This window comes from Halichoerus grypus, chromosome 4 (genome assembly GCF_964656455.1).
Source record: "Halichoerus grypus chromosome 4, mHalGry1.hap1.1, whole genome shotgun sequence".
NCBI lineage: Eukaryota > Metazoa > Chordata > Mammalia > Carnivora > Phocidae > Halichoerus > Halichoerus grypus.
In genome coordinates, this window is record NC_135715.1 from 55,679,626 (window position 1) to 55,698,768 (window position 19,143).

The 19,143-nt window shown below is 33.8% G+C and overlaps 1 protein-coding gene across 9 annotated transcripts in view; it reads right to left on the minus strand.

Moving 5' to 3' along the window:
- Window positions 1-19,143, minus strand: part of ZC3H13 (zinc finger CCCH-type containing 13) — a 93,293-nt gene that overhangs the window by 45,005 nt on the left and 29,145 nt on the right. For all 9 annotated transcript variants that reach the window (XM_078070347.1, XM_036071076.2, XM_036071080.2 and 6 more), the window contains 3 exons: window positions 12,880-13,019; window positions 12,119-12,279; window positions 6,292-6,489 (listed from right to left, as the gene is read on the minus strand). In XM_078070347.1, the coding sequence (XP_077926473.1) occupies window positions 6,292-6,489; window positions 12,119-12,279; window positions 12,880-12,966 (446 nt within the window). In that variant the 5' untranslated portion in view covers window positions 12,967-13,019. The remainder of the gene's footprint in view (window positions 1-6,291; window positions 6,490-12,118; window positions 12,280-12,879; window positions 13,020-19,143) is intronic.

Consider the following 19,143-nt stretch of genomic DNA (forward strand, 5'->3'; position numbering starts at 1 on the left):
TAGTTCTGCTGCTTTACTTTCTTAGATAAACAAAATAAACCGAGTTCAGATTTTTCTATATACTAAGTAACAGGTAAGTCCTAGCCATACCTTGTTGTTCCTGGTAGAGACAGCTAGGAAGAAACACTGGAAAATGAAAAATCAACCTATATAATACTCAATTCCTCATAATACAAAACATGTAACTATTTCAATGGTGAAGTATCCAGGGACATATGTTAAGAATCACCTACCTTTCAGAGATTTCTGGGTCAAAATAACAAAATGAAAATACCAAGAACCGTTAAAGAATAAAGATTCCTTAAAATGTAAATTAGTAAGAACAATTTAACATAATTTATATCTGATATACATGTCATTTTCAAAAACATACCTATTAGATTGAATAAAATACAGAATATATTTTAGGAAAATATGTTCAAGAATTGTGGGTGCTCCACTTAACCATTCCGTTATTGCTCTAATAAGGCACAATGTTCCTAGGTCCTAGAAATGGTTCACAGAATCATTCTGGTTCTTCTAAGTCAAGTCACCAGAGGGGGAGAGAAAAAAACTGATTCATCTAAGACAAGATGATCTCTTATCAAGACAAAGAAAGGACAAAGCTTATCATCAGAATCTATTTTTGGACAAAGACTGGTTTTGTTGAACTTTTAATTATTAAGCTATTTTAACTGCTTACTGGGTGGGTAATTTATCCTGAATAATATTACAAATACCAGTTCACAAGGCTTTCCAGATAAAGTGGCAGGTAACATTGCTTTCATTCTAATAACATGTTGTTACTTAATAACATGAACAGAAATGGCATCCAGACTGCAATGAGCTATCCCACATACATTCTCTCCTTGCTCTTTAGTAAGCCCAATTTTATTTGGGTCAGTTACATGCTCAGCTAAAGGATTACATTCCTTTCCTTTCCCTCCCCTTTCTCCCTCCCTCCCTCTCTCCCTTCCTTCTTCTCTCTTTCTTTCTTTTAAAGGATTACATTTCTTAAGATACCCTCAGAGCTAGATGTAGCCATGTGACTAAATTCTGGCCTACTTCCAGGAAAATTAAGGCTTTCTTCCCTTCACAATTTTTCTGCTGCCTGGAATATGGATGGAATGTCTTAAGCCATCAGCAGTCATCTTAAACCATGGGATAATCCTGAAAAAGGAAGCATGGGGGTGCCTGGGTGGCTCAGTCGGTTAAGTGTCTGCCTTTGGCTCAGGTCATGATCCCAGGATCCTGGGATCCTGTTTGGCTCTCTGCTCAGTGGGGAGTCTGCTCCCTCTCCCTCTGCTGCTCCCCCTGTTTGTGCAAGTGCTCTCTCCCCCTCCCCACCTTCCTCTCTCAAATAAAAATATAAAATCCTTAAAAAAAAAAAAAAAAAAAAAACCCATGTACAAGGCAGACAGACAGTACCTGGATCACCAATGACTGTGGAACGAATAGTGTATAGGTCCTGGACTGCCTCCCTCTGAGTTTCTTTATATGAGAGAATAAATCCCAATTTATGGTTCCTAAACTTTGATGAACATTAGAATCATCCAATGAGCTTTTAAAAATCTGGACACCAAGGCTGCTCCTCATACTAATTAAATAAGAATATCTGGGGATTGAAATCAGGTTTTAAAATTTTTCAAAGACTCTCAGGCAGATCCAAAGGTGCAGCAAAGTTTGGGAACTATTGCTTTATGTACGTAAGCCCCCCACATTGAGTCCTTATTACTAACAGCTGATTCTAAATCTGATACTGCAGAGGTATCAGTTAGAAAAAAAAAAAAAAGAATATCTTTATGGCTACATCCTATTACCTGTGTAGTTTAAGTGAAAACCTGCAAATGGAAAGACATTTTTAAATATCACTACACTGTAATTTATCATTAAAGTAGGAAGACAGAGTATATTTATTAAATACTCTGCTTATTTTTTAAAACATTATCTCATTTAATCCTCACCTCTACCTTATGAGGAGGTATCATGCATATTTTACAGTTGAAGAAATAGAAGCTCAGAGAAAACAACTTATTCAGGGTCTCACATCATGTAATTGGCAGAGCCAAGATACAAGTTCCTATTTGTATTAACTTCAAGGCTTGTGCATTTTCTTTGAGAGCCCTCTAAAGAGTTACATTTTTTCTTGAGGAAATATTAATTTCATGAAAGGATAAATTTGAAAACCAATTTTTAAAAATGGATAGGGGAAAAGCATCCCTATTAAATCTGTATGCATTTCATAAATCTTGTGAACCACAAAAATATTATCTTCAGGTTAATTTTTTTAAAAAATTTTTGCTCTTAAGTAGCACTAAATAAATGAATTTTAAAAATCAAGAATTTATAATTTGTCAGTTTTGAAAACAGATCTTCAAGAAGTACTACTGTTAGAATAGAGGAAAAACTGGCTATGAGAATTTATTAAAATACAAAGAAACTAAATTAGTTAATGCAGTTACTTAACTTTAAATTTTGAAACAATGTTAATTTTAAAATGAACAGATTTTCAGAAGGGTTTCAACTCTTTCACTAGCTGGCTCTTTTATATAATTCCATTTATACCAAAAAGTTAATATTGATTAACTGACAGAAAAACAATAAGGAAACAGAGGATTTGAACAACACTACAGATCAAATGGACCTAACAGACTTTATATAAAGAACACTCCACCCAACCATTGTAGAATATGCATCCTTCTCACATGGAACATCCTCCAAGACAGACCACATTTCAGGCCATGAAGCAAGTCTTAACAAATTCAAGAAGACTGAAATACAAAGTATCTTTTCTGATCACAATGGAGAAAAACAGAACTCAATTTGCACAAGTGAGAACCTGTAAACAGAAAGGCATTTTTAAATATTATTATACTGCAATTTATTATTAAAGTAGAAAAATAAATAATATATTTATTGAGTACTTTGCTTATTTTTTAAGCATTATGTCATTTAATCCTCAAATATATGGAAATTAAACAACACACTCTTAATGAGTCAAAGAAGACGCCACAGGGAAATTAGAAAATACCTCGAAACAAATGAAAATGAAAACGCAACATACCAAAACTTACGAGATGCAGTGAAAGCAGTGCTAAAAATAATTTTATAGCTATAAATGTGTACATTAAAAATAAGATCTCAAATCAACAACCTAATTTGACACCTCAAAAAACTGCAAAAAGAACAAACGAAATCCAAAGCTAGTAGAAGGAAATAATAAAGATTAGAGCAGAGATCAAAACAGAGAACAGAAAACCAACAGAAATAATCAGCCAAACTAAGTTGGATTTTTGAAAAGACAACAAAATTGACAAATCCTTAGCTAGATGACGAAAAAAAGAAGATTCAAATAACTAAAATCAGGTAAATGGGTCAATACAACTGATGCCAGAGATAAAAAGGATTGTAAGAGAATACTACGAAACACTGTGTATCAACAAACTGAATAACCTAGAAATAATGGATAAATTCCTAGGCCTACAACCTACCTAGACTGACTCATTAAAGAAACAATTAATAGGTACAGACCAATAATGAGTAAGGAGATTAAATCAGTAATCTAAAATTTCCCAAAAGAGAAAACCCTAGGACCACATGGTTTCACTGGAGAATTCTATCAAACATTTGAAGGAATTAACACGAATCCTCTGGAATTCTTCCAAAAATACTAAAGAGGAGGGAATACTTCCAAGCTTGTTCTATGAGGCCCTGATAGCAAAGCCAGACAAAAACACTGCAAGAAAACTAGACAAATATTCCTGATGAATACTGATGTAAAAATTCTCAACAAAGTACAAGCAAATCAAATTGAATGACACATTAAAAGGACTACACACCATGACAAAGTAGGATTAATTCCTAAAATGCAAGAATGGTTCAAGAATTAAGAAAGTCACATGATCATCTCAATAAATGCAGAAAAAACATTTGACAAAATTTAACACTTTTTCATGGTAAAAACACTCAAACAAACTAAGAATAGAAAGATACTATCTCAACATAACAAAGCAACTTATGAAAAGTCCAAAGCAAACATCATACTCAATTGTGAAAGACTAAAAACTTCTAAGATAGGAACAAAGTAAGGATGCCTGCTTTCATCTCTTCTATTCAACATGGTATTGAAGCTCTAGCCAGAGCAAATAGGCAAGAAAAAGAAATGAAAGACATTCAAATTGCAAAGGAAGAAGTAAAATTATCTCCATTCAAAGATGGCAGGATCTTACATATAGAAAACCCTACAGGTTACATGCATGCATGTGAGCGCACATGCACACCCCCCCCAACACACACACACACATACATGCATGCTGTTAGAATAAATTCAGCCAAATTGCAGGACACAAAAGTCAACACACAAAAATTAGTTGTTTCTATGGGCTAACAATGAACAATCTGAAAAAGATATTATAAAAACAATTCCGGTTACAGTGACATAAAAAAAGAATATAACACTTAGGAATAAACTTAACCAAGGAGTTCAAAAACTTGTACACTGAGAACTACAAAATATCACTGGAAGAAATTAAAGAAAACACATATAAATGGAAAGACGTTCCATGCTCATGATTAGAAGACTTAATACTGTTAAGATGTCCATACTACTGAGATGGACCTACAAATCCCATGGCATTTTTTTGTAGGAATACAAAAATTCATCCAAAAATTGATACAAAATTCCAAGGGACATGTAAATAAGCCAAAATAATTTTCATATAGAAGAACAAAGTGAGAGAACTCACACTTCCTCATTTTAAAACGTATAAGAAAGCTAAGTAATCAAAACAGTGTGGTACTGGCATAAAGACAAACAGACCAGTGGAGTACTATAGAGGGTCCAGAAATAAATCCTTGCACATATGGCCATATGATCTTCAACAAGGGTGCCAAGACCACTCAATGGGGAAAAGACAGTCTTTTCTAAAAAGAGTGCTGGGAAAAATGGTTATCTACATGCAAAAAAATGAAGTTGGACCCTTATCTTACACCATGTACAAAAATTAACTCCAAAGGGATTAAAAATCTAAGTGTAAAATCTAAAACTATAGAACTCCTACACAAAAAAGCACAGGGAAAATATAACACTGCAGATGGCAATGATATTTTGGAAATGACACCAAAAGTACAGGCAACAATAACAAAGATAGACAAATGGTATCACAACAAACTTAAAACCTTTTGTGCATCAAGGACATGATCAACAGAGTGAATGAAAAGGCAACCTATGAAAAGGGAGAAAATACAAATCATATATCTAATTTGGGGTTAATATCCAGAATATATAATAGATTCCCAAAACTCAAGAGCAAAAATCAAATAACTCAATTAAAAATTGGGTAGAGAATAGACATTATTCCAAAGATGATATACAAATGGCCAACAAACATATGAAAAGATGATCAACATCACCAATCATCAGTGAAACACCAAATCAAAAATCACAATGAGATATCACCTGACACCTATTAGCATGACTACTGTCCAAAAAAAACAGAAAATAACAAGTGTTGGTGAGGATGTGGATAAATTGAAACTCTTGTACACTGTTGGTGGGATTGTAAAATGAGGCAACTGGTATGGAAGACAGTATGAAATTTCCTCAAAAATTAAAAACAGAACTATCATATGATCCAGCAATTCCACTTCTCAGTATATATCCAAAAGTATCAAAAGAAGGGTCTTGAAGAGATATTAACACATCTATGCTTACCACAGCACTATTCACAAGAGCCAAGAGGTGGAAGTAACCCATATGTCCAACAGGGGAATGGATATACAGTGGAGTATCATTCAGCTTTAAAAAGCAAGGCAATCCTGTCACATGCTACAACATGGATGAATCCTGAAGACATTATGCCAAGTGAAATAAATCAGTCACAAAAAAAACAAAATGGTTCCATTTATATGACTACTAAAGTAGTCAAATTCATAGAAACAAAGTAGAATGGTGGTTACTAGAGGCTGGGGTGCTAGGGGAGGAGGGAAAAGGGAGTTGTTTAATGGATATTCAGATGAATTTCAGATGTGCAAAATGAAAAAGTTCTGGAGATCTGTTTCATGACAATGTGAATATACTTAACATTACTAAACTGTACACTTAAAAACGATTAAGATAAAAAATTTCATTATTTTATGATGTTAAGGTAATGTTTACTGAATTATCCCTAACTCAACTTGGGAATTATTAAATACACAGAGTTTTAAAACACTAAAAAATCTACTACAATAATGCCTGAGACAGCTTCTGAAAAGTGAGTATTTTAGATACTACAAAAGTTAAGATTGTTAAAAATATATAATCCTACTTACCTTGGCTTGTCTCTTTTTTCCCTTTGTCTTTCAAAATCTCGTCCTCTGTCTTTTCCATCTCTTGGTTTTTCTTCTAATCTATCTTTTACTTTATACTTTTCTTTGTATTTTTTCCCCAGAACAATATCTTCCTGTATAGGAGGGGGTGGACTAGGAGTTCGAGGTCCTTTCTTTTTACTCTGGTTGCCTTTTGAATTCCTGAAGGTAATACAAAACTATCACTAGAGGTCCAAATACTTTTGGAAGGTCAAATGGGTATTTTTTTTTTCATTTTAACAAAGCACACTTAAAAAATGGTATCAACACCCAGGAAAAAATACACAGAAATGAGCAAATAATTAATTTAACTTGCCACATATAATTTTAAAGGATAGGCTTCTGAGAAAGATAGAGGTGGAGTAAGAAGAGATTCTTTCAGAAATAGAAATAACAAGAAAACTGCATGAACTGAATTTTTTTTAAGCTTATATAGAAAAGTAGATGTATGATTCCACTACCCAAGGATAACCCTTGTTAACACCTTGGATATTTGCCCACAGTTTTTCTATGTCTCTTCTCCCTCCCCCAATACTATTATAATGTTTTGTAAAAGTTTTTGTACTAAACATAGCATGGGTTATCTTTTCTATGACAAAAAACAGATGTAGATAATTATTTTTATAGACTGTATCAAATTTCATCGAATAGATATGCTCCATAACTTCTTTAAACAGCTTCAGATTGGTAAATCTTTTAGGTGGCCTCCATTTTTATGATAAAGAATGCAAAATTACATCATCTATAAATGAAATCCTAAACACTGTTAGTAAACATTTATTTAAACATTTGTCTTTTCTTTTTTTTAAGATTTTATTTATTTGACAGAAAGAGATAGCAAAGAGGGAACACAAGCAGGGGGAGTGGGAGAGGGAGAAGCAGGCTTCTCGCTGAGCAGGAAGCCCGATGTGGGACTCGATCCCAAAACCCTGGGATCTGGACCTGAGCTGAAGGTAGCTTAATGACTGAGCCACCCAGGCATCCCAATCTTTAAATCTTGTTTAAGAAATCTTTCTCAACACTAAGATTACAGTGACTAAAAATAGTCCCTTAAAATTCGGGAATTTTACCTTTCACATTTAATCTACCTAGAAGTGATTACTGGGTGTAGAGTACCCTCTTTAATTTGGCACTTTAAATAACTTTATCCAAATGGTATAACTTTGACCTCTTATATATCCAAAATTGTCTTTACCTTGTATCTGCAGTCATTTGACTGAATACAGCATTTTGGTGTTAATATCCTTTTCCCTCAGAGCTCTACAAATATTGTTATAATATTTTATAACATTTAGTGTTGCAGATGAAGACTACAAAGAGAGTCCATTTCTTTTTCCCCATGCATGTTACCCAGTTTTTCAGCTGGGATGATTATGAGACATTCTTCTTTAGAAATTAAAAAATGCAGCAAATATATCTAGGTTTTCTTTTTTAACCTTCTCCAGAACTCAGTAAACCATTTCAATCTAAAACCTTAACTCTTTCAGTTCAATTTTTAAAAAATTTTTATTTCATCAATTCTCCAAATGGCCCAAGTCTCTATGGTTAGCTTTATTATAGTTACTGCATCTCCTGGATCTCTCCTCCATGTCTTAGTTTTCCATTATTTCCATCTCTCCTTTTGCTTTCTCATATCCCAAATATGTCTTCAAATTCACTAATTCTTTTAAGCAGCTCTCATTCTACTTGTTCCAAATTTGGCAATCTCATTATTCTGCTATTTTCAGTTTCTTAAAAACTGTTTTTCTCCCAAAATATCTTTGTTCACAGATTGCTTTAATTTTCGTGTCAACTGGTCTCATGATGTCAATGCAATTATTCTCTCAAATTGTACTAAAATTATGAATTTCTTATTATTTTTGTTTGTTCTTAAATTGTTATTGAACTTGTTCTTGTTTTCTCCAACACTGTTTAGTCTGGTGCTGAATTTTGAAGCAGCCCTCTCTTTTCATGTATCCGGTTCACCAGCTACTCATTTCACTATCTCTATTAGTTTTTATAAATGATGACCTAAGTTTATATCCTAGAACTTACTTCCTGTAACCTTGAGGTCTCTAATCCTATGATTCCTTAGCTATGAAAAGGTAATGGACAGCATCTTCCTCAAAATTGCTGATAAAATTTTAAAAAGATAAAAGTATAAAATCAATGGACTCAGTGGGCATTCAGAAAATCCTTATCCCTATTTCTTATTATCATAGGTAGGGTTAGCTACGTAGCAAGTCAGAAATTACTAAAGTATGATCAAATCTATTTTTCACTTTTGTCTTCTGCTTTGAACCTTATGAGCTACATATCTCATTACGTATTTATGAGATAACTCAAACTTCTAATGTATCTAACAGATAAGTGATAAATGCCTGCATTTCTAAATGTTTTCCACTTAAAAGACAAAAACAATAGTTACTATCTATTAAAAAATTATTTTAAAGATAAAATAATAGAGGAATTCTTGATACAAACTGTATTTTTACATTACTTCCTGTGACAGGGACTAGCTATTTACTAAATGTTGTCTTTGGCACACTGTTGAACCATACTGTCTAGACTTTTTTGAAATCAGGTATGGCCAAGTGACCAAGTTCTGGCCAAAAAATGTGAGTAGAAGTGATATAAACCACTTCCAGGCCTAACTAATAAAAGACTCTCATACTCCAGGCAATTGTAAACTGTACAGCCAAGTAAGAGCAATACTCCAATTAATTTTTTTCTTTGCACATTCCATTTTTTGGTGTCCCCAAAACCCAAGTGGAGCCATGTCATAAGGAGCCTAGGTTACTGAATCTCTATGATAGGAGAGCAATGTATTAATCAGAACACCCATTTTGATTTTACTTCAGTGAAAAATAAACTTCTGTAGCGTTAAACTCACATTTTGGGATTGAGCTATTACAACAACCAGGATTACACCAATATACTCACTGAAGTACAGAATTTCTTCACATTACCTTCAAAAATATTGGTAGTTGGAAATCACACTTACGTTACAATATGAGGTTTCAAGTGCCTTCCAACTACATGGGTCAAAATTGGTTTTGCACATTCTGAAGTCAACAAGATCTTTCAACATTTTTTTAAGTCACCTGATTATTCTTTATTGGCAGAGCCTACTTCCTATTTGTGACATAGAGCTCAATTATCTACTTCTACCATTTTTAGATCCTTTCCTTCTCTCTCCTTAAAACTACTTCTTTTGAACAGCTTTTGACCTACTTTGTACATCTCTGTACAAAGAGCTATAAAGAAAAATTTACTTAATAAAAACTAAAACAATGTAGATGGACAGAACAGATAATACATTTGCTGATGTATCTAAGCCACACTGTATCTCACATATTAGCCTTAAGCTTGCTATCACGATATATCTCACAATGAACATCAAAGAAAACAGCCAGCTTTCAGGGAGAAGTATGAGTTTCAATTTGTCTGTAATTACACTGCCTACTCAATATGATAACAACGTAAGACCAAGGAGTCTATTTACCTGATTGTCACCTCAGATGACTTACTGTCATTGCTACTACACTTTACTGAATTTTAACTGAAATTCTAATCCTTACTTTTTGCTTAATATGCCTTCAAACAGCTTACAGTATGATTCAGCAATGAAACCAGAAGTTGATGATTTGACACACACTACACAATGTAAACTGCATGGCTAAAGAAATGCTATACTCCTAGAATACAAGAAATATACTAATTAAATCAAGGTGAGCAATTATTCCTGCTAAATAATAAGAGGATAAATGAGTTACTAATAAAGCAGTAAGAGAAGACTATATGAAAAAGAAGAAGATGAAACTAACCCTTCATCCAAACAGTTAACAAAACTTTCTACAAAGAGATTAAATTTCAAAGATTTTATAAACAGAAAGGATAAGGGAAAAAAAGAAGGGTATTTCTGGTATGCTGGTTTTTGTTTTTGTTTTGTTTTGTTTTGTTTTTCAGAAATGGATGGAAGGAACTGAGGAACAGTTATTTAATTGGTTAGCCAAGAGGATAAAAGAACAAGAACAAATGAAGTGGACTGCCATCACTCTATAATTCACTTCTTCCATATTTCTTTGCAACATTTATTCAATTCCAGGAGCAAAGGAGAGGACCAAGTCAGCTTTACAGAGTGTCTTAATACAATGCAAAGCTCTATGCAAAGTAGGTGCAGTGGGGAGAAAAAACAATGAACCACCAAGATCCCAATCTTCAAGGAGCTTAAGTTTAACAGAGGTTCTAATATATGTATGCCACAGATAAAATATAATGCAAACAGTAATATTAAGAGGGAGGTATAAATAATATCTGATAGATATACAAAAGGAATAGAAATTATGCTCAATAAAGAGAAATGGAAAAACTTAATGGAAAGAATTTGAGCTGGACACTGAAGAACTGAAGGTGGAAGAGGGTAGGAAGAAAACTGGACAAAAATATTATCAAGACTGAAAAGATCAAAGTATAAATGTCATTTTAAGGAATCTAAATTTTAGGGCACCTGGTGGCTCTGTCAGTTAAGTCTCTCACTTCAGCTCAGGTCATGATTTCAGGGTCCTGGGATTGAGCCCTGCATGGATTGAGCCCTGCATCAGGCTCTCTGCTCAGTGGGGAGTCTGCTTGTCTCTCTCCCTCTGCTCCTCTCCCCACTCATGCATTCATGCACATGCGCACGCACGTGCTCTCGCTCATAAATAAATAAAATCTTTAAAAAAATAGAATCTGAATTTTATTCAACAGAATGGAAATCCATTGAGTTTTTCAATGGCATAGTAAATTAATTGGAATTGTTCTTTCAAGATTTCTCTTACAACATCTGTAAAATGAATAGGTTGGGGCTGCTGAATAAAATGTTTATGTGTGTAGGGGAGTGGCACTGGATAAAATAAATACAGTTAGTAGGATATAATAATCTAGGCAGAAGGTACCTGGAGTCTGTAGGGTTAAAGCCTCTAGAAACTAAAAGGAAGAAGACAGATATAAGTTTCCTTGTGGGTTCAGACAGACAGTTTGCTAACTGGTCATATGTTGGGAAGAGGTTTAGGTTTTTTTCTTAAAGAAAATTAGTATATGTGCTTTAATTAAAATAAAATTTAAATAGTATAGAGTGACATTAAGTGGGAAAGTGTCTTCTGTCTTATTATTAGTCCCTCAATGTAATCATATTTTCCTATTCCTATTTTTATTTCCTCAACTGGTTACTGGAATAATTCCAGTATCTTCATACTGCTATATATAGGCTATAAAGAATCTAATCTCAGAACGACGTGCACAAGGAAGAACATTCACTGTGTATAACTTATAATAGTGAAAAACTGAAAACAACGTCAATGTTCAATAACAGAAAAGTAAATATAGTATAAGTACTCAAATGAAAAAAAGGCTATATACACCAATATAAATATAAAAAACGTTAAGTGAAAAAGAAAGTTGCAGAAGCAAAGCTTTAATATAAGTATTAAGATTAAACAGATAAAAATAATACATATGAAAGTATAAACACACATGCACAAGTATCAAAAATAACAAATTCAAGAGGGAAAGACAGGATATATATGTATTATGTTTTATTCTTAAAAAATAAAAAGCTCTGAAGCATATGTAGGTGGGACACAGACATCTGTTTTATTGTTCTGTATAATTTTCTTTTAAATTTAAACTTTTTGTACCTTTTTTTAGAAGAAAAAAATTTACATTAAATACTGAAAGTATTATTAAGTACCCTTCTGTAATCTACTAATTCTTTTGAGTATCATTTCAGAAAAAGCTATTTCATTCTGGCATTATTTACCACCCTACTGACCTCTGCTGGTCCAATAAGGGTGAGGATACTGCAGCTGTCTTCCTGTCTTTCTTGCTTGCTGAAGATGACGACTTAGGGCTTGATTTTCGCTTTGGAGATTTGCTTGATTTTCTTAGAGAAGGTGATGGAGATAATTTTGATCTAATCACTTCTGGTGAAACCTTTTAAAAGAATTCAGTTAGTCAATTCAGAAACTCCTTCAATCATGGCTGTTATAATCAGACAACAAAGTAGGTGTTTCTAAAACATACCAAACTTCAGATGAAATATTAAATGCTATTACAGACACCATGATTAATCTGACTCCTAAACACATGCTTTTAACCAATATGATAATTAATTGCCCTAACTTAACACTAATATCAATAAAGCAAACTAAAATTATAAAACTTCAAAATCTCAGAAAAATCACAAATTATATTCAAATAAGTTGCATTTCTACTCTTTAGAAAATAAACAAGTATTCTAGAAATAGCTTAGGCCTAAAAAACAGACATACATAGATTCAAATCCCATTTAACATTAGCTGGCGACTCTACGCAATACAACCTCAGTTTTTTACCTGTTCAGAAGCAAAAATATTTCATATTTATTATATAATAATGTGAAGATTAAATGATTGACATATATGTAGTTGATATACAATAATTTGATCAGTGTATCAATATCCTAATACTATTTAAGATAGAGCTAATGAATTCTCTGATCAATAGCCATTTATTTGATGCTAATTATTAACGTAATTTCAATAAACAGCATACCTCTTTTTTAATAATAATTTCTTCTCTCTTGTCCATGTTTTCTTGTTCCAGCTTCATTAATTCCCTCTGTATCTTCTGACGCTTCATTTCCAATGACAATTCATGAACGTAATCATAATTAATATCTCCATTGTCAGAATCTTTAAAATAAAAATTACATTACTTGTCAGAAACTATTATCTATACCAAAAATTAGAGAAATTTTTTTCCACTAATTTTTTATACAAATTAAAATGGTAGATTCTTTCATTAGAATAACATACTTCTCAAAGATAAAATATGTACTGTTTCTATAAAGGATTAAAATCAACATGGTTGATTTCTTTATGAAACGCCAAACATTTTTAAGATTCTTGGGTTTTCTGAAAGTGGTTTTGGGTTGCCTGGCGTTGGGATTTTGGTTAGGAGACGGAATTTTTAAAAGATACAATTAAAAACTAACATGTAAATTGTAAATATTAAAGATACCAAAGCCTTCAATATTTCATCCTGAATATGATGTGATTTCATTATCTCCTTGACTTTAAGGATTCATTAGTATTAAATGAAGGTTGCATTAGGTGTCCTACATTGCTTCCATATTCTTTTTTTACTAGTGACACAACTGATTTGTATCTAAAACTAAAGTCTGATAATTTTAATACTAATGTGTACATGAGCTAATGTCTGAGGGAGCTGTAACATTTCCATTATAAGCGATTTGTACTGGTTCCTTAGATTAGAACTGCCTATCTCCACAACAGATCTGATACCATGCCTTTATTTCCACTCACCTTTTCCAGTGAAAAAAATATGATGGCTGGTTAAAGGAAAAAAAAGAAAGAATGGTGTGCAGAGCGATTTCATCACAATATGCGAAAGCTTTCAGTGGCTGCTGGCACTGCCACCCAGCCCCTCACCCTCATCTGCTATAATGCCAAAAAGCCCAGAGGAAGGAATTTCAGTGACTCCTATCCTAACACATGACAATGTTGGGCTTGACTGCTTAGGAACTGAAGTGTCTTCTCAAACGATAGTTTTAGCACTTAAGATCACCATTCCTTAACCTGGGGTAAAGAAATAAAATGAAGAACTAAAAAACAACGAAGATAGGTTGTTCTACTTGATTGCTTAAAGCACAAGAAAATGAACATCAGGGCGCTTGGGTGGCTCAGCTGGTTAAGCGTCTGCCTTCGGCTCAGGTCATGATCTCAGGGTCCTGGGATCGAGCCCCACATCAGGCTCCATGCTCAGTAGGGAACCTGCTTCTCTCTCTACCCTTCCCCTCTGCTCATGATCTCTCTCTCTCTCAAAATAAATAAATGAAGTCTTTAAAAAAAAAGAAAATGAACATCATTGTCATGCACAGACCAAATACATTATAATGCCAACTATCCATTTATATGCTTGGGAACTGAGAGGGTAGCTATATAGCCTTTAACTGTGTAACTAAATTGATTACCCATCTAATAGAAGATGATGACAATTTTTCAGTAAATATATAAAATAGACTAAACCACATTTTTCAATCAGAAAGCAATCACTAAATATTTAAGGACATAAAGCTTTTACTAGATAAAATGATTAGAGATACTGAATTTTTTTTAAGATTTTATTTATTTACTTGAGAGAGAGAGCGCACAAGCAGGAGGGAGGGGCAGAAGGAAAGGGGGAAGCAGACTCCCTGCTGAGCAGGGAGCCTGACGCTGGGCTCTATCCCAGGACCCTAAGATCATGACCTGAGCCAAAGGCAGACACTTAACCAACTGAGCCACCCAGATGCCCCAGGAGATACTAAATTTAAGTAAATAAATAATGGCTATCTTCAGTATTACTGTGCATTCTGACACTTTGTATCAGTGAGTAATAGGGTTCAAAGATTCAGTTTGATGGCATTCTTAAAATATTAACAGATAAAAATTCCATAACTAAATACTAAGTATGTATAAAACAAAGCGAAGAATAATTAACTGCAAAGAGTAATTTATAGCATTTTTAAAGGTATTATCAATAATGTCCTGCGTCCCTCTAAAAACTGCTATCTGGAAATAGCACCAATATAGAACACATGTAAAAAATGAGAAGCTGGCTTTCAGTCCTTCAGTCCCCAACTACCCCACAAGGGGCTAAGCCTGAACAGTTAAAATCAATGTACTATAACTAATATATTTTGCTTAGAGGAAAAGCTCTCAAGTCTTCACTCAGATACTACTTATTCTTATTTTATGGCTATCTATTATAAACAAAAGGAAGATGTTTTCCTGGCCTATAAGAGATGAGCTACAAAATAGGCATGATGCAACTGATAGTCTCCTACAAAAAATGAAAAATGAGAAGGCACAAAACATAAAATGAAACTCAAAACAAAAATAAGTCTGAAACCCTTTAATAAATTTAGAAAATGTCTCTCATATTTTATAGCTTGATTATCATAATTGCCTAATAAAAACTGATTCATATAGATGACTAGTCTAAGTCATTAGAAAAATATTAAATATAATTAGAATGTCATATTTTATAAGGCAGAGATTTTAAGAACATATATAATAGAAAAATACAATACGTAAGGTTGACATTCTTTTTTTTTTTTTTAAGATTTCATTTATTTATTTGACAGAGAGAGAGCACAAGCAGGGAGAGCAGCAGGCTGTGGGAGAGGGAGAGGCAGACCCCCCCCCGTGGAGCAGGGAGCCCGTGATCTGAGCCAAAGGCAGATGCTTAACTGACTGAGCCACCCAGATGCCCCAATGTTCTTAATATATAATAAGAGTTCATACTGATTCAAAGGAGAATGAGCAAGGACACAAACAGGCAATTCACAAAAAGAAAAAAATGCAAATGATAGATAAATATAGCTTTTTCATGTATGAAAGAGTCATTTTTTTCTAGTTATAGTACTAAGTATTAGCAAAGGTACAGATAAAAGGTATGTTCATTTTCTGAAGGTAACAATGTAAACTACTACATCTATCTTGGAAAGTAATTTGGCAACATGGGTAAAAGCCTTAAGAATATTCATACCTTTTAATATAACAATTTTACTTCCAGTAATCCATTTTATGCAAATAATCATAGATACATAAAATGTGTAGGTATGTGGATTAAAGACTATATATATTTAAGTATTTCCTTTTGTCTTTAACCTATACATTCTCACTATTAAAAGTCTTAATTCTGGGTGGCTCAGATGGTTAAGCGTCTGCCTTCGGCTCAGGTCATGGTCTCCGGGTCCTGGGATAGAGCCCCAGAGCCCCATGTCGGGCTCCCAGCCCAGCGGGGAGTCTGCTTCTCCTTCTCCCTCTGCCTCTCCCCCTGCTTGTGCTCTCTCTCTCAAATGAATAAATAAAATCTTTATAAATAAATAAATAAATGTCTTAATTCTTAAGTACACAGGGTAAAATATGAAAATATGAAATTCCCTTACACTCCTCCCACTGCCATCCTTACTCCAGTGGTAACACTGTTACTAGTTTAGTGTTGCATGCATAAAAATAAACCTTTATATTTATACTCTTTAAAATAATGGGACTAAAACTACACACACTGCCCTATAGAAATATCTTTCCAGGGGCGCCATGGAGCCTGCGTCGGGCTCCACGCTCAGTGCAGAGATGCTTGAGATTATCTCTCTCCCTCTGCCCCTCCTACCATTTGCCCTCACTCTCTAAAATAAATACAATCTTAAAAAAAAAATCTTTCCATGTCATGCGTAGAGATCAACCATTTTCATTTTAACATCTGTAACGCATTTCATGATATGAACATATTGTAATTTATTTAATCAGTTTCTCTCTGACACACACTCAGTTTGTTTTCAATATTTTGCTCTATAAACAATACTTCAGTGAACATTCTGACAGCTTCCCTGATTCACAAGTGCAAATTATTTCTTTAGGACAGATTTCTCAAACTAGATTTGCTGGATCAAAGAAAAGCATAATTTTATTTTAATATTGCCAAACTGCACTCCAAAATAACTTTGCCAATGGAAACTCCCACTTCATAATATTAGTATTTTTCATTTTCACCCATCTTATGGGTGAAAAATGCTACCTTTTTATTTTCATTGGCTTTCTTCTGTAGTGAGCCTGAGCATTTACTGACCACGTCTATTTCCTCTATGAATTACCTAATTTTTGTTTTTTGCCCATTTTTCAACTGGACTATATCTTTTTCTTGTATTTGTGGAAGTTCATTATATGTTTACATAGTGTTTTTGCTATATGCTTACACGTTACACATGTCAAATACTTTCTTATGCTGATCTTTTAATTATTAAATTACAGTTTAGTTATATAGAAAATTTAAATCTTTGTAACTCAAATAAGGCTTCTGGGTTTTATGCCTTACTTCAGGAGAATGTATCCACCGCTAAGATTACCAAAATATGTTCATATATTTTCTCTTCTCCTGTAATGATACTTTTGCTTTTTATGTTACTGCACTAGTCCCTATGATAAATAAATAAGAGGAAGTTTAAGTAACCAAATAAAAAACACAGACCTGGGGGTGAAGAGTTGGAAATAAAGGAAGCAACCAGGTAATGAAAAGTTCTGTAAAATAAGAATTTGTACTTGATCCTGAAGGAAATGGGAAATCCAAATTTTTTTAAAAGATTTTATTTATTTATTTGAGAGCTAGAGAGAGAGTGTGCGTGCACATGCACTAGCAGGGGGAGGAGCACAGAAGGAGGGAGAGGGAGAGAGAATCTCAAGCGGACTCCTGCCGAGTGCAGAGCCCAACGCGCGGCTCCAACCAGTGACCCTGAGATCACGACCTGTGCCAAAACCAAGAGTCAGACACTCCACCAACTGAGCACCCCAGGCGCCCCGGGAAATCCGAATTTTAAACAGAGGAATGAAGTGAAGCAATTTATTCTTTCATAAGAGCATTCTGTAACTCACAGAGTGGAAGAAGAGATTTGGAATACATATATCTGATAAAGATCTTATATCCAAAATATAAAAGGAATTCTCAACAATTAAAAACAGGTAATACAACAGAACAGGCAAGTCTGGAACACACAGTTTACGAAGCAGATTATACAGGGGGAGAAAAAGTTCTCAACTTTATTGGTCATTAGGGAAATGCACACTGAAACCACAGTAAGATACCAGCACACACCTCCAGAATGGCTAAGATGAAAAAAAAACAAAAAAATACTATATAAAAAACAACAACCATTTTTAAATTATCTACTAAAGATGAACATATGCAAATTCTGTGGCCCAGCAATCCTACTCCCAGGCATAAACAGGAGAGAAATGGGTACATGTTTAGCAAAAGACATGATTAAGAATAGTAATAGCACTTTATTCATAATAGCTCAAAACTAGAAATTACTCAAATGGTTATCAACAGAAGAATGGATAAATTATGGTATATTCATACAATGAAATACTATATAGCAATAATAATGAACTACAAGTACATGCAGTAAATAATATGGTGCAACCTCAAAAATATATTGTAAGTAAAAGAAGCTAAACATAAAAAGAGTAGTGCTATAGATTCCATTTATACATAGCTCAAAAACAGACAAAACTAATCAATGGTGGTAGAAATCAGGGCAGTAGATACCTTTGGGAAGTGGGGGTTGAGAGGTGGTGACTGGAAAGGGAGCACAAGGGGGCTTACGGGATACTATTAACTTTCTATTTATTGATTTGGGTGCTGGTTATACAAGTCTGTTCTGTTTGTGAAAATTCAACGAGTTGCACACATGAATCATGCACTCTTCTGAATGTATACTATACTTTAGTAAAAAAAATTCTTTTAAGATTATTCTGACTTTCAAGAGGGGAATGAATTAGGAGACAAGATTAACCTCAAGGCATGAGGTTAGGTTATTTTGGTAAAATATATTTGAAGGCAATACACAAATATCTTAGTAACCAAAATATTAGTAGTCATGTAGAAAAGTAGATAGTTCTGAAAGATATTCAGTAGGTAGAAACATCAGAACTCTATAAATGTCTAGGTTGAGGGGACGGAGTATCAAATAATGATTCTCAGGTTTGGGGGGCCTTGTTGGAAAGTGGTACTCTATATAAGGAAATCAGATAGAGATATCCAGTTGATAGATGCCTCAACTGAGAGCTCTAGATATTGGAGTCATTAATACATAGATGGTAATGATGCCCTAAAAGTATGATTTCATCTGGAAGGAAAAATTAAAATTGAGAAAAGGTGGCTAGGCAAAGGGAAAACAACTGAAAGCAGAAGCCACTTCTAGAAACAAGTGGTTCTCAAAGAGTGGTCTGAGAACTTCTGGGAACCCTAAGA